The sequence below is a fragment of the Protopterus annectens genome, chromosome 1.part2, assembly GCF_019279795.1.
Source record: "Protopterus annectens isolate FY-2018-M chromosome 1.part2, PAN1.0, whole genome shotgun sequence".
Taxonomy (NCBI): Eukaryota; Metazoa; Chordata; order Ceratodontiformes; family Protopteridae; genus Protopterus; species Protopterus annectens.
This window is the reverse complement of record NC_056727.1, coordinates 552,326,664-552,343,014: the sequence shown is the minus strand read 5'-3', so window position 1 is coordinate 552,343,014 and position 16,351 is coordinate 552,326,664. Positions and strand designations below refer to the sequence as shown.

The window sequence follows — 16,351 nt, the reverse complement described above, 5'->3', positions numbered from 1 at the left end:
GGTTTAGACACTGCATTGCCAAGTGCACTAGGATGGAAGGAGACAAAAAGCTGGTCAGACTGTCTGACAGGTTTTGTCTTGTCTAAGTAGAATCTCAGTTGCCTATGAGCATCCAGGGAATGCAAAGCCCTTTCTCAGGAGCTCTGTGGCTGAGAGTAAAAGACAGGGAGATTAATGGTGTGGTTTAAGGAAATTTAACTACCTTTGGCACGAAGAAGGGTTAGTTCTGAGACAAACCCTATCTTTATGAAAAATAAGATCGGGAGGAGAAGCCATAAGGGCTTGAATCTCAAGAGACCCTCCTGGAAGAAGTAAGGGGCCAGTAGCAAAACTGATTAAGGGAGGACGAGTGGGCTTGCTCAAAGGGGGCCAATGTAAGCTTTTCCAGCACAAAGTAGCTAGAGGTGGAGTCAAGGGAAGGCAAGAAGAAATAGCAGACAGGTGTACTTTTACTGATGAGTACGTCAGTCCCGAATGTAGTAACTCACAGGTAGGAAGGGATTAGTGGAACAGAAACTCGAAATGGGTCCTGTTTTCTCTTGAGGCACCAATGGGAGAATCGTTTCCACTTTAATAAGTAATTTCACCTGGTACTAGGTTTCCTGGCCTCCTGCAGGACATGGAGTATAAGTGCCTAAAAGGGATCAGAACCCTATCACCCATAGTGTCAGTTTGAGATTGAGTAGGTGGGGGTGAATAAGGGATCCCCTGTCTTGTGCGAGTAGGTTGTAGCATGTGGTGATTGTCTTGGGCTAAGAGGTACAGTAGGAGAAACCAATGCTGTCTTGGCCAAAACAAGAGTCACCAGCGGGATTTTTGGTTTGTCCTTCTGTATTTTCATGAGGGCTTTGTGAATCAGATGGAACATTCCCTCCCATGAAAAGAAGGCATCCACCCTCCATGCTTGTGGATGGGGAAGCCTTGTGCAGAAGAGGGGCATCTATTGTTTGTTCTGGGGGGCAGGCAAACAGATCTGCTTGAGGAATATAACGAAACACAGCAACAGAACAACAAAATAGCAGCAACACACCAAACAGCCAGTACTTTTCTTCTCCTTTAATGTGAAATGATCTGGTACCTCGGCAGTTCGCCTTCAAGGATCCTTGAAGGCGAACTGCCGAGGTACCAGATCATTTCACATTAAAGGAGAAGAAAAGTACTGGCTGTTTGGTGTGTTGCTGCTTGAGGAATACCCCACCTGTGAATTAGCTCCTGAAATAAGTCCCTGTGAAGCATCCATTCACGGGAGGGTGTCAAGGTTCTGCTGAGGGTGCCTGCCATCCCATTTTCTTCTGATGGGATGTAAACTGCCTCCAAGTGAATTTGAAGTGCTGCTGCCAGGGACCATATCTGTATAGCCAGACTGCAGAGAGAGGGTATTGACTTTGTTCCTCCTTGCTTATGTACCACAGAACAGTCATGTTGTCTGTAATGACCTTCAGGGTGCCTGGCAAAAGAATGTCTTGGAAGGCCAGCATAGCCCCTGTACTTTGTGCTGATTGTTGGCGTGGCGAAGGATGGCTCCCCAACCTAAGTCCAACACATCTGTGAATAGGTGCTGTTTTGTTGGGGGAATCTGCAAGAGTACCCCTTGACTGAAGGTAATGGTGGCAATCCACCAGGAGAGTTCCTTTTTTAAACGGGGAATAAGAGGAAGTTTAGTTTCCAAGGGATCAGAGTGTTGGCTCCAAGAGTTTCTCAAGACCCACTGAAACTTCCTCATGTGCATCCTGGCTAGAGGGTCATGGGAATCAAGGAGGCCATGTACCCTAGTATCCTGAGAAATTCCCTGGCTGAGATGGTAGTTGGAGGTAGCAGTCAGTATGAACAAAAAAATTCCACTTTCTGGGTAGGAACAAGACTGACAACGTCTGTCCATATCCTGCACCCCAGGAAGGGCAGGTCTTGGGAAGGAGTCATTTGAAACTTTAAGCAATTCACTGTGTAGCCTAGACTCTGTAGAAAGTTGCAAACCATGTCCAAGTGTTGGGACAGGGTTAGCGGATCCTGGTGCAGAATAAAAAGGTTGTCCAAGGAGGGATAAATCTGAATGCCCTGCAGTCTGCAGTGTGCAATGGTTGGTGCTAGACACTTTGTGAATACTCTTAGTGCTGTGGAGAGGCCAAAGGGTAAGGCAGAGAACTGAAAATGTGATGAACCCACTGATAAATGTAAATATTTTCTGTAAGGTGGGAAGATAGGGATATGTAGGTAAGCATCTTTCAGATCTAGTGAGGCCATGAATGCTTGCTGAGGTATGAGGAGAAGGAGGTGCTGCAATGTGAGCATTTTGAAAGTGGGCACTTTGAGGAACAGACTGAGGTGGGATAAGTCGAGCATGGGTCTCCAAGGGCCATCTTTTCTTGGGACCAAAAACATCCTTGAATAAAATCCCTTGGCTAACTGATCCTCTGATACTTTTTCTATAGTCCCCTGAGATACAAGTTGGCTCAGGATAGAGGGAAACAGTGGCATCTGATTGTGAGGGGGATGAGGTATTCCATGGAAGGGTGGAATAGCCCACCAAGTCATAAAATATCCCCTCTGGATGATGGAAAGCGCCAACTTGTCTGTGGTGATTTTCTGCCAGATGGGTAGGGAGAGGGTAAGATGTAGGGATGGGGGGGGGGGGGGTGGAACTGGTTAAGAGATGAGAGTCACAATGGAGGAACTCTGTATTGGTCTGGCTGCCTCCAAAAGGATGACAGAGAGGAGGTGGAAGAAGACTTGGGAGCATATTGTTTACTGGTATGCCTCCATCCCCTTCAATGAGAAGTAGAGGGATGGCAGGATTGCCTCTTGACAAAGCTAGGTCTTTGGGGGTAATTTCTATGAAATCTGGGGACAGGTGAGACTAGTAAATGTTTTAAATTCTTTAACATAGCTGGTAGTCTACTTAATGCCGAAAATGTGATGAGACCTTGGGATACAGGTGGACAGTAGTCTCTCCTTTGATAATCACATCGCCACAGTGGTCAGAAAAATCCTTCTACGTGGCTCATCTCATCACAAAAGGATTCTCATCCAGAAAAAAAGAGGTAATTGTTCCCCTCTACTCATCACTCATTAGACCCATCATAGAGTACAACGTCCCTTTTGGTATGTACCTTACAATACATCTACAACAACTGGAAAGACCACAGAAATAACTCACAAAGAGGATTACTGGCCTCAAACAGATGCCCTATGCAGACAGTCTCAAAAAACTACAGCTTTACTCCATCACATATCGCCTACTCAGGGGCGATCTCTGCCTAACATACAAAGCTATGTCAAACCCAGAGCTGTTGGACATGCTCCACTTAATGAAATCCCAATCCCTCCGAGCTACACGCTCTAGGGACCTTAACCTTGTTACCACAATAAACAGAACATGCTGGAGGGATAGATTCCGGTCCCAGAGACTTCCCATACTCTGGAACAGACTACCTATCTATGTCAAACAGAGCTCATTAGCACTCTTCAAGAAAAATCTTGATGATTGGATGGGAAATGGGAAATTCACCCAGGGATCACTTCTGTGGCTCTGCTCGACAGGGGCACAGGAAAATAATTTTCTTGGGTGGCGAAAGCCAGGGTACATTTTTTGGCTAGGCTTGTATGGGCCCTAGGGCCGATAGCCTAGTACCTACCTATGAACCTAAGTCTTTACCTTTTTCCTGTAGAGACTTTAGTATCCCTGCAGAAGCTGCTCCAAAAAGGGCTTTGTTGTCCAAAGTGCATCCGACAACTTAGCTTGGACATCCAAAGGCAAAGGCTGAAGTCTCAACCATGAAAATCGCCTTAACACAGAGCCAGAAGCAGCAGACTTAGAAGAAGTTTCTACAGCATTGCAGCTGCACTTAACACTGTGTCTGGTCACTTGAGAGAGACGGTGGAAATAAGGGTACTTAATTGTGCCTTAACAGGAGATTCTGGGACTTCTGACAGAAGAGTAGAGGCCTTGGGTCAGCGAATCTAAAGGAAACTTGTCCATATGGGTCTGATAATCAACAGTCCTAATGGCCAAGGTGGAGGAAGTATATACCTTCTTCCCTAACCTGTCCACAAATTTGCGATCTTTATCTGTTGGAAACAGGGAAGAGGAATGTAGTTGCCTAGAGGACTTATCAGATGACACTGCAATAACTGCAGGGTCTGCAGGAGGATTTTTGAAAAAGTACTGCTCCTTGGCAGACACCTTGTAGAATCTGTCCGGTCTCTTAGAAGTAGGAGGCTGTGATTCTGGGCTTTGGGAGTCAGCAGAGGAAGCATCCTGGAATTCTGGGAGTAAAAGTGGGACTGCAGATGGTGAGGGCTTCTCCATCTGCAATAGTTTGAAGTATCTATTTTTGGTGTCAGAGACATTTGACAGTTTCCACTTAAAATGTTGCCTAAGCAGAGAAATGGTACCTCCAAAGGAGAAATCTTCTCCAGGGCAGTCAGGAGTAAGAGACTTTTCTTCTTCAGGGTAAACAAAATCTTTGGGGGGTCTCTAACTGGGAGCAGTAGGTTAAGTATTCATCTGAGGAGGAAGACTCCTCCTCATATAGTACTTGAGATGCAATTGGTAGGCCTGGTGGGGGTATCTGAGTTTGAAGAGCCTGAAAGGCCTTAAACAAAGACAGGGAGAAGGTCTCCCAGGGTGGAGTAGAATCTTTAGAAGTATGTTTTTTTTTGCTTCTTTTTTAAAGGAGTGGAAGGAGCAGAAGTGGACCTAAGAGCCATCTTAATAGTGGATGGCAAAGCTGAAGTAGTAGCAGGGCCCTCCGAAGCCAGGAGCCATGGTCCCCCCTCAGCATCAGGTTCTTATGGTTGAAAAACCTCAGCGGATGTACTCTGAGTATCCGCAGCACCAGCTTCCATTTCAGATCCAGGTTGCTGCACAATACCTGACGTCCAGAGTAATCCTAGCCTGATATTCACCTCAAGGATCTCACCGGAAAAGTGAAGTGCAGCTACGGCTCCTCGAAGAGGCCTGCTTCACTTTCCATACCGGTCACCAAACATCTGAGACACTGATTTACTAAATACAGTTTTAAAGCTGCCAGGCAGCTTCGAAGGGTTTTCAGAACAAAGGACTGGAAAATGGTACAGGCTTTGTAATCGTGGGCCTCCCCTAGACAAAATAAACACTGCTTGTGTGTGTCTTTATACAGGATTTGTCTACCACAAGCACGCTTTTCCTTAGTAGAAGACATGTACATCTGAAACAGCAGCAAAGAAAAGTACAGTTGTGTACCTACCATAAATGTAGATGTTCGAGTGTATTCACTGTTGCAGTCATTACTTTTGGGTTATCCTGCTGGCAGGCTACCCGCAGTCGGCCTGAATTCTAAAGTCTTGGTCCGGCGTCGGTTGCTGTCGCCTCTTCCCTGACGTCAGTGCGCCAGGGGTATAAAAGATGGAGCCGACACCATTTTCTTCAGTTTTTCTTGCCTCAGATGTCAGGTGCCCCCAAAAGGGTAGGCCAAATAGATTATGCCAATAAACATGCATGCACTAAAGTAAACATTCCTTCATCTACAGGCAAATACACCACATAGGTTGTGTAGAATAGAGAAGTACAGATAAGACCCACCAAATGAAAGGGGGATGGTGGGAGGGTAACCTGGACTGCAACAGTGAATACACTCGAACATCTACATTTATGGTAGGTACACAACTGTACTATGTTCATCGTGTTTCACTGTTGTAGTCATTACTCTTGGGTTGAATCCCAAAGCTGAGTATGGCTGGCTGGGCTAAATAGGATTAGGAGAGGCTATGAGGTCCTGCAGAACTGCAGTGGCAAAGCCTGCTCTGGATTTAGAGTAGGTAAGCGGTAGTGCTTTGTAAAAGTGTGCACTGAACTCCAAGTTGCAGCCCCCTAAGATGTCTTTGGTTGGTACTCCTCTGAGGAAGGCTGCTGAAGTGGCTGCTGCTCTGGTAAAATGTGGCCTAATGCCCTTTGATTTGCCATGCTGTGAGTAGTACAGACGAATGCAATGGCCTATCCATTTTGAAATAGTCTGTTTTGAGAAAGCCTTTCCTTGTGATCCTGCAGCATATGCCACTAAAAGTTGCTCAGTCTTTCTGAAAGCTTTAGTTCTGTCCAGTTAGAAGCGTAGTTGTCTGTGTATGTCCAAAGAATGCAGAAGTCTCTCACCCTTGTTCTGTGGGTTTGGATAAAAGGTAGGCAAGTGAATGGTTTTGCTTAAGGGCCACACTTAGGCATAAATATAGGGTTCGTCCTCAGAGAAACCCTGTCTGGATGGAAAATTATAAAAGGTTCCACAGCCATAAGTGCCTGTAACTCAGAGACTCGTCTTGCAGAGGTTATTGCTAGGAGCAGAGCTGTTTTCCAGGATAAGAATTTTATATCAGCTGCTGTGGCTGGCTCAAAAAAAGGCAGTGTGAGTTTTTCCAAGACCTAATTGAGGTCCCATGCAGGTATTGGTGCTCTCCTTGGAGGTCTTATGTTTTTGAACCCTCTGAGGTACTGCCTTATTAAAGGATGAGAAAAGATAGGTGGTTCCGTATTGTAATGGGCTGAAATGGCAGAGGTATGAATCTTAATTGATGAAAAGGATAAGCCTTTGTCCAGCATCTCAGTTAAGTATTGTAAAATCTGAGGAATATTTGGTACAAACGTGTCAATTCCTTGTTCCTGGTTCCAAGCACAGAATCTCTTCCATTTTTCTGCATAAGATTTTCTGGTACTGGGTCTCCTGGCCTCCAAGATAACATCCATTACAGCTTTTGAAAGAGGAGTGGCTACATTATCCGCCATGCTGCCAGATTTAAGGTCCTGAGTTGGCTGTGCAGGATCTGATTGTTTTGTTGGGTCAGTAAGTGAGAAGTTTGAGGCAATGTCCAGGCTGGACCTCAAGACAAATTCTTTAGGATTGGGTACCAGTGCTGGCGTGACCAGTCCGGGGCAATCAGTATCATTTTTGGCTTCTCTTGTCTGACCTTTAGGAGTACCTTGGGGAGGAGAGGCAGTGGTGGAAAGGCATATACTGTTAGGTTTTTCCAGCTGAAGGATGGGGCAATCCACTTTCCATGCTTGCTTGTGATAAATCCTTGTGCAGAATCTCTGTAGTTGGCAGTTGTGAGGGGAGGCAAATAGATCTATGTCTGGGCATCCCCATTTCCTTGTTATCATGCTGAAGACTTGTGGATCCAGTTTCCACTCGTGGGGATCCATGAGGTTTCTGCTTAGTTCGTCTGCCAGAGTATTGATTTTTCCTGGCAGGAATTGTGCTTGCAGGTGAACTTGATAAGTCAATGCTGTGTCCCACAAAGTCATGGCTTGTCTGCAGAGGGGGTAGAAATGTGTGCCTCCCTGCTTATGTACCACATGACTGTAGTATTGTCAGTCTTTACCAGTAGTTGTCCTGGATGAAGTAGATCCTTGAAGGATGTCAAGGCATTCTGAACAGCTAGCATATCTTTTTGATTGATATGAAGATGCATCTGGATTGCGGGCCATGTGCCCTGAATACATTTTCCTGGCATGTGGGCCCCCCAGGCATAATCTGATGCATCTGTTGTTAGTGTCTGCCTGGCTGTGGGTAAAGTGAATGGCTGTCCCTTGTTGTGGTGACAGAACTGTGCCCACCATCGAAACTCCTGTTGCAGGCAGGGAATGAGGGTAATTAATGTTTCCAGGCTGTGGCAATGTTGAGTCCAAACACTTTTTAGATACCATTGTAGTTTCCTCATATGCAGTCTGGCATATGGAATTAGCAGAATGCAGGATGCCATGAAGCCCAAAGTCTGCAGAATTTTCCTTGCAGATAACGGGGTCTTTGTTGCCAACATTTTGAAGTAAGACGTCAGTTGCCTTTGTTTGTCTGGCGTGAGATAAGCCATCTGGGCAGTTGTATTTAAGCTTGCACCCAAGAATATTATCTCTTGAGAGGGTACTAGTTTTGATTTCTTTTCGTTTACTGTGTACCTAGGCAAATTAGTAATCTTTTTACAAACGCCAGATGCTTTAGTAGAATGTCTTTGTTCTCTGCTTGAATAAGGCAGTCCAAGTAAGGATATATTTGAATTCCTCTTTGTCTGCAAAATGCAATTACTGGTGCCAGGCATTTTGTGAAGACCTTGGGCGCAGTAGATAAGCCAAAGGGCAGTGCAGAGAATTGGTATTGCATTGAGCCAGCTATGAATCTGAGGTATCTTCTGCAAGATTGTCTGATTGGGACATGCAGGTATGCTTCTTTTAGGTCCAAAGTTACGAGCCAAGTCTTCTTGCCCAGCATGGGCAGTAGCTGCTGCAGAGTCAGCATTTTGAATTTTGGAACGTCCAGAAATGTGTTTAGTATAGACAGGTCCAGTATTGGCCTCCAGGCTTTGTCCTTACTGGGCACCAAGAAAAGTCTCGAGTAAAATTCTTGTCCCTGCCCTTGTTGTGGTACTTGTTGAATGGCTCTCATGACCATGAGGGATGAAACCTGCTTTTGTGCCTCTGCCCATTGACTGAGTGGCAGGTCTGGCATAATTTTTGCCCTTGGCTGGGTGTGAAAGTGGAACCTGTAGCCCTGAGACACTATGTTCAAGACCATTTGTCCTGGGTAATCATGCGCCAATTTGGTGAAAAAAGTGCTAGTTTTCCCCCTAAGGGGGCTGCCAAAAGATAAGTGCTTGGTTCTGGCAGAGGAAAGTCATTGGGACTGTTTCCTGTATGGTTGTGATTTGTCTTCTCCACTTTTGGAGGTAGAAACACCCCATTGTTTAGGCCTGTATGAGCCTTGGGGCTGAGATCTGCCTCTGGGGCATCTGCATCTGCCTCTTTGTGGCCTGTCTGACACTGGAAAGGACCAATTCTTTGTAGGCCAGTTCCTGCTAAATCTGGGTGGCCGTACCTGTAGGAAATCCTTAACTGTCTGCATGGATTTTGCTTTATCCTCCATTTTCTTCAACACCTCTTCTGCCTTAACACCAAAGTATCATGCTGTAATGGAGCATCCAATAATTTTGCTTTAACATGATCAGGCAGATTCTGTTCTTTTAACCAAGCATGCCTTCTAATGACAGAACCGGTAACAGCAGCCCTGCAAGAGGCCTCCAGTGAATCAAAACCACATTGCAAAGTATGCTTTCCCACTTGTTCAGCTGCATGCAATAAATCCTGCATTTCCTTGTTATCAGAACATTCAGAATTTGTCAACATTTTCTGTTTAAGCAGTGATATTAAGTATTGTTGATATTTAAGCATATGAAACTGACAATTTAAAGCCCTTACAGCCAAGGTAGCAGAAGTGTAAGCTTTTTCCCCCAATCTGTCCAGTGCACTAGAATCCCTATCCGAGGGGGCAGGGTTTTTTGCAGTGGAAGCCTTGACCCCTTTTGGACCCTGAGATATAGTTTCTGGATCAGCAGCAGGATTTTTATATAGAAATTTATGAGAATCTGGAACCCTGTAGTATCTGTCTGGCTTAGCAGGTGCAGGGGGTAAAGAGTCAGGAGACAGGCCGGACTCTGAAAATACATCATCTACAATGTAACAGGTGGAATAGCAAGAGGTCTGTGCTGAGGTAGTAAAAGAAAGTCTCTGAGCCTTTTCTTAGATTCGGAGTAATCTTGGCTCTCCCAGTGAAAATGCTGCCTCATGGTATGCAGGGTTTCCTCAAAAGAATAATCCTCAGGTGGAGAGGCTGAAGGAATAGATTCTTCAGCATCAGAATCCTCATAGGGAGGAAAAGAGTATCCCTGTTCAGAAGAAGAATCAGAGGAAATTGAAACCTGATCAGAAGAGTCATATTCTGTCTCTTGCCTAGGCCTCTTATCAGGAGGGGGATGGGAACCCCTGATCAAAGTAATTAGGTCTTCGGCCATTTTAAGCATCTGTTTCTTAGGCATGGAAGTCTGTCCAGGAGAATGCTGTACTTGTTTCTTTGTCTTTACAGTGGTTTTAGACTTTGTCTTTGAAGCTGAGGTTGGCTTGACATATAATTGTGTAGGTCTGAAAACACCCACAGAAGCCGATGCCTGCTCTCCGGCTCCGGACCCATCTGAGGGAATAGTTTCGAGAGTCCAATACCTTGAGTATTCAGACACCTAGTCGGCTCCACGTGGGAGTCGGAAGCGGCCTGTGGCTCTTAGGTAGCGGACGTCAGGGGCTGCGAAAGCGCCTCACTGAGAACCGGCGACTGGCCTAGCGGGGGCCTCATCGGTTTTGGACCTCGAATACCTGTCCTTTTCCTTGCACTTTTTATAAACTCCAATCATCAGCTGTTCCAACGGCATTATATAATTAAACCTTCGGCCAAAGTAATGAAAGGCAAAATTGTACCGACGCTTAATAGTGCGTTGGTTAAATCTAGCACAAAACCGACAGCTAGCAATGTCGTGATCAGGGCCTAGGCAAGGAATACAGTAAGAATGAAAATCCTTATGAGGTATTTGCTTCCCACAAGAAATACAACTGTTAACTTTTTCTGACATTGGTCTGGAGCAAGAAAAGAGTTTCCCCAACGGGGTACTTAGCTTTAATGAAGACTTTGGATCTAAAATTCGATTTTGAAAATCTCAGGAGTCAGCCGACCGGCACTTGCAAACTGCTTTTGCTTCGGGCACCGCAAGGCAAGAAAGACTGAAGAAAATGGAGTCGGCTGCATCTTTTATACCCCTGGCACACTGACGTCAGGGAAGAGGCGACAGCAACCGACACCAGACCAAGACCTTGGAATTCAGGCCGACTGTGGGTAGCCTGCCAGCAGGATAACCCAAGAGTAATGACTGCAACAGTGAAACACGATAAACATCAAGAAAAATCCCACAAGGGTACTATGTCAGTGCGGACAGCTGGTAAACAATCAAGAAATTGGAAGGCCGATGTCGAGCAAACACCAGATTGCAGAACTGGCGATTGGACGTTTGAATCCAGCTGCGGCAGAAAAGTTCTCTCGCTGTGGCAGAAAAGTTCTGAACTGGGTACGTGCAGACATCACAGATATAGTCAACATTAGTTTATGGCCCTTGCATGCAACATCGCATGTACCCCAGCTTCTAAAATTTTGGAATAATGGATGGATGTCCGGTGCTGCAGGCAGCAACTCCGTAAGGTTATGAATACTGGAACATGAGAACAGAAGGGCATCGAGAGTTATACTGAGAAAATGGGAATGAGAAGTTGTGGGCAAGGGGGACAAGCACTTTTATGTTTTCATGAAATGCATGGTCATAAATGTACATCCATACATAAGCATGGGAACTGGTGGAGAAAATAAACCCAATCTCAGCATCCAAATCCATCGAGAAGGGTCTCTGATGTTACATCTTTAAGATTCAAGGTACTCTTCAGCTACAAAATCTAAACAGATGACAACCTGAAGATATAATACAAATTAGTAAACTTTAACTAAGGGACAGAATAGTTGTTTTCAAAAATGTATGGGAAATACACTGGACAATTCCTGTGAGGTGGTGAAAATGTTAGTGTTTAACGAGGAGCTGCAACTAAATCAGTGGGCAGAGATAATAGCTATAATGGATGGGGTGGGGGTGGCATAATGGTTAAGGTGTTTACTTTACAAACGCAAGGTACCATGTTTGATTCTCACTTTTGAAAAGGAAATTGGCTAAGCTTAAAATGGTTCACAAAGGCGGCTAGCCTAGTTCTTACCTATGAACCTATATATTCCCTCCCTGTTGTTAAAAATCAGTTTTTCTATGCAGACAGTTCACAGAAGACCAGGAAAAACTTCACTGAACAAAACTATGCTGCTGGCAACTTGCAAGCAAATTAACATTCAAGAATATTACTAAACTGCAGAATCTGTTACATTACTTTTCCTGGGACTGAAATAAAACAAAATACAACTACCCAGTAACTTCTGACACAGTGCTGTATAACAAAACTACAGTCCTCATCCTACACTTCTGATCCTACGTGTTTGTGCTACAACGCATCAGTTAGTAACAAGAGAATGCACTGTGTTATCACTCCCAAGGTGCCAGTGCTTCATTTTAAAGGTACTAGTACCATCTTGGCACCCAGTGAGGTAACTTAACTGGAACTTCCCTTAACTGAAGTGTTATCGTCTCCAATTTCTTACTCTCATACATCCATTTATCCCCATCGGTATTTGCCCTATGGGAACAAACATGAACTCACACTGTATACATTATTCTTAATTAATACAATAGCTTTGCTTATGTTATCAGATGGACAGCTACAGAGAAAAAAACAAACTTAAAATATACTTTACTTATAGCATTTGTTCTTGATACTAGAATTAAAATATTAAATGAAGGTAAAGGACAAACCATGGCAAAAAGAATTCCTACTCTCAATATTTAAGAAATGATACATAAAAAAATACAATTTCATGAAACCTGCAGAGAATTGTTCCTGTCATCCTTAAAATGAATACTAGTAATCATTCTGCAAAAAACAGAACTAGTGAACTTACTTGATTTTACTTTCATTTAGTTGTTCCATAACAGAATGATGGTCGTCCACTTCTCTGACAAGCTGGAAATTTCGCTTCTCTGCTTTTTCCAAATCCATTTTAATTTTGTCTCTCTCTCTGGATAATTGTCCAACTCGTGTGCTGTAAATTATATGACAGAATTTCATTTGCTTTGCTGCAACACTAATAGAAGGTGGACTGCCAACATTAAAAAATGTGACATCAGCACAAACAGAAGCTGAACTTATAAACTGCATTCAGTACTTCCATACCTACTACTTCATTTCAGGTTATAGGGAGAGCTTAAAGGAAATTAATATTTTAAACTACTCTTGAAAAAAGGAGGCTGGGAGGACATTAGAGAGTCATTCATACACCTCCATGACATCAACAAAGTCTAGTAAGGTTAGCATGTTTCTCACAGAGGCATACGTAGAAACCAAGGAAAAATAAAAAAGACATAGGGTGGGCAGCTAGGGTAAAACTTTCACTACAAAGGTCATGAATGTACAAAACAGCAAGTCTGAGGAGGTCAAGACATTAAAATCCTGTAAGGGAACTTGGGTATATAATCGATGCATAGAAAATCTTACTTAATTTACTGAAATTGGTTAACTGGGTGCATCACATTGAACCTAATAATTTTTTTTAAGGGAGGCTTAGTACAGTACTTATGCTAAGACAATTTTAAAAGGACTGACCAAATGGCACAGAGACTTTAGCCTTGGCAATGATATCAGAGAAAGGAATTTGATGATGACCCCAGGCAGCTGGGACACCAGTCAGGGAAAAAGGTGATTCTTCTTTCTGCAGGACAATTATAATTGCAGTGAAGACAGAGAACAGTGGTACAAGTAGTGAATTAAGACACAAGGGATGCAGAGTACGGGACAACACCATGACATGTAAGCTCTTTAGGAATAAAAATAAAAAAACTGGTACTGCAGACCTCATCCATATATCAAAACGAAAATTCTATTCTGACCTTCCAGTTGTGCAACAGTTCTCTCCCCATTTCAATATGTCATTCTTTTTTTAAGCCAGCTCAGGGCATGTAATGACAGCAAGAAAGATCGCCCACAATAACTTCAGAGGGCAGCCCTACAATACACAGCTAAGTTAGATAATGCAATGATCAAACATACATGGGAAACTGAGAGGACAGGTGTGATCATACATCCATGACCCAGGCCACAAATCAAGTATTCTGACTGAAGACAGAAGTCTGCAGAGAAGCAATTAGTACAAGTTAAAAAGAAAAAAGCGCACAATCTAGTCACAAACAAGGGTAAGTACAGTTGTTTAAGAACTTGCCTTAACAGTAGATGTCCTACTGATAATTGTTTCAGTATTCCTGACATATGGGTGTTGTCACCACTAACATCCGGCCAGGATACCAAAGCTTTACCTTTCTAAGGTTGCACATCTGACGCATGACTTCAGCTCGTAAGCATAAGGGTATACAGACAGACACACGTGTGGATCTGCAAACTATCAACAAGCCAGCAGCCTGAAGACTATGAGAGAAGGGACTAGTCACAGCCAGAAGGGGTGTAGCTCAAATAGGCAAGAAAACTCCCCCTTTTCCATGTAACAGAGAAGACCGCGTAAAGCAAAAGGGAAGAAGAAAGGGAAGGCTGAAGTCAGGTAGAGAATATGGGAAGAAGGATGGGATGGAATACTGCAACAGTTGAACAATTGTCAGCAGATCATCTACTGTAATGGTAAATTCTTACACAACTGTACTATGTCCTGACTGAAAACAGTGTTGCAGTAACCCTAACAATGGGTGATTACCAGAGCTAAAGAAGATAGGAAGGGTGGTTGCCTATTGAACAGAAGAGCTGCTCAGCAGTTTGGACATGAATGACCTAGCAAAGGCTGTCCTGGACCTGGAGAAATAATCAATTTTGTAGTGTTTGGTAAAGGTGTGTAGAGAGGACCAAGTGGCACCTTCTAAGATAGACCTGGTGTCTACTCCCTTGTGGAAATCACCTGAGGAAGCTAGTGCCATAGTGAAATGAGCTTACAGGCAGGAAGGCAAGGTCTTACCATAGCAGAAAGAGATGGCATTACAGATGCAAGTTGCAACAGTTTATTTGGAGACTGGCTGTTCCACTTTAGGGCTCATAAAGGATACAAACAACTGGTCAGTCTTTCTGAAGGACTTAGTTTTGTCTAGATAAAATCTGAGTTGCCTATAAATGTCCAGATAATGCAAGAGTCCTTCTCTCTTGTTCTGGGGACTGGGAAAGAAAGAGGGTAGATGAACAGCCTGATGAGGGACAGCTTGCTTCACTACCTTAGGCACAAATGATGGATTAGCCCAGAGAGCAAACCTGTCCTTGTGAAAAATAATAAAGGGAGGAATGGGCATGACAGCTTGCAGCACAAACTCTCCTGGTAGCGGTGAGACCAAAGAGAAAAATAGTTTTACAAGTACAGAATTTTAGAGAAGTGGAATATGCTAGCTGAAAAGGAGGCAGTATAAGCTTGTCCAGTTTATAATTCAGATCCCAAGGGGGAGAGATGGGCTTGCTTTGAAGGTTAAAATGTAGGCCTCTCAAGAGAAAGAGCTTAACTTCCACTGTAGCCATAACTGGAGGGTTAGGAGGGAGGCAGGCATTGATGACTGACAGGTGAATTTTTATAGAAGTGTAGGCTAAACCTGGCTGAAGTAGTTCACACAGATACTGTAGTACAACAGGGACCTGTGATAACACAGGGTCCTTACTACGTTTGTGGCACCAATGGGAAAAACTTTTCCATTTAGCTAAGAAAGATTTTCTAGTAGTGGGTCTCCTAGGTTTATAGGCGTTTAATTGGCTAACGGCCACAAGGGTCTTTTTAAGCCTAGCCATGCATCCCAAACCTCTGACAAGTTCTGGTACCCTTGAACATTTTGTATATATAAAAAAACTGACTGTTTAAAAAAATGTTTACAAATTTGACTCCATATATAAAAGTACCATGACAACAGTAGACGCTGTAAGGAGATGTATAAATATAAATGCGGTTTTTGTTCTTCATGTTGTTTTATTTTAGAGGGACCCTATATTGATCTACCCCATTTGAACAGGACACTTTCCATTGATGGTGTATACAACTGCAATACTAGTGGCATAGTCTATCTTGCGGTTTTGTTCTGTGTGCAATGAAGTTTATGTAGGTATGTCCACACGACCACTTAGTAAAAGAATTAAAGAGCACTATTATTGTATTAGAACTAAGAACATCAACAATGCTCTATTTAAACATTCCATTACATGTAGTGGTTTTAAAAAGTTTCTGTTTGCTGTTTTGGAACATGTAGTTAGAAATATAAGGGGGGGGGGGTCCTATAAGGATCAACTGGAGCAAAGAGAAACTATGTGGCAGCTCAGGTTAGGGGCCGGCAAAAAAAATGGTATTAATGACTCGGTGAATATTAAATGTTTTCTGAAGAATAGAAGACTGAAAATTTAAAAATGAACTGTCTGCTATGCTATTAGATGTATGCCTTTAAAGGACTGTATTCATTTTGCTAGTGCACTTCAACTAATTGATTAAAGCTGCGGTGGTGGTGCTGCGGTAGCATTGTCGCCTCACAGTAAGACATTGTCCTGTTCGATTCTCCGCTAAAGCGTCTTCTGTGTGGAGACATGCACGAATGGGCGTACCTTCGTTAAAGGTTGTGCATCAGGCCTGGCAAGTCAGTACGTAAAAATCTACTGCCAATCATTAGCGGACCGGAGTTCCACTGTGGCAACACCTAACCGGGAACAGACGAAAGATACAACAACAACAACTTGAAGTAATTGATTATTAGATAATTATTTTGATTTGATATACAAGGGGATGCTACTGTGTGCATTTTATTTCATTCTGAAGAAGTCTTTTGAGACAAAAGCGATATTAAACTGTGTTTTTCGCTATTGTTGGTGGTTTCTTTCATTGTTCGGTCAGACTGGAGGTTTGGTTTTTAT

General features: G+C 43.5%; 1 protein-coding gene across 1 annotated transcript in view; it reads right to left on the bottom strand.

Moving 5' to 3' along the window:
• Positions 1-16,351, bottom strand: part of NINL (ninein like) — a 1,970,063-nt gene that overhangs the window by 946,760 nt on the left and 1,006,952 nt on the right. The window contains exon 10 of the mRNA XM_044057633.1: positions 12,387-12,527. Coding sequence (XP_043913568.1) covers positions 12,387-12,527 — 141 coding nt within the window. The remainder of the gene's footprint in view (positions 1-12,386; positions 12,528-16,351) is intronic.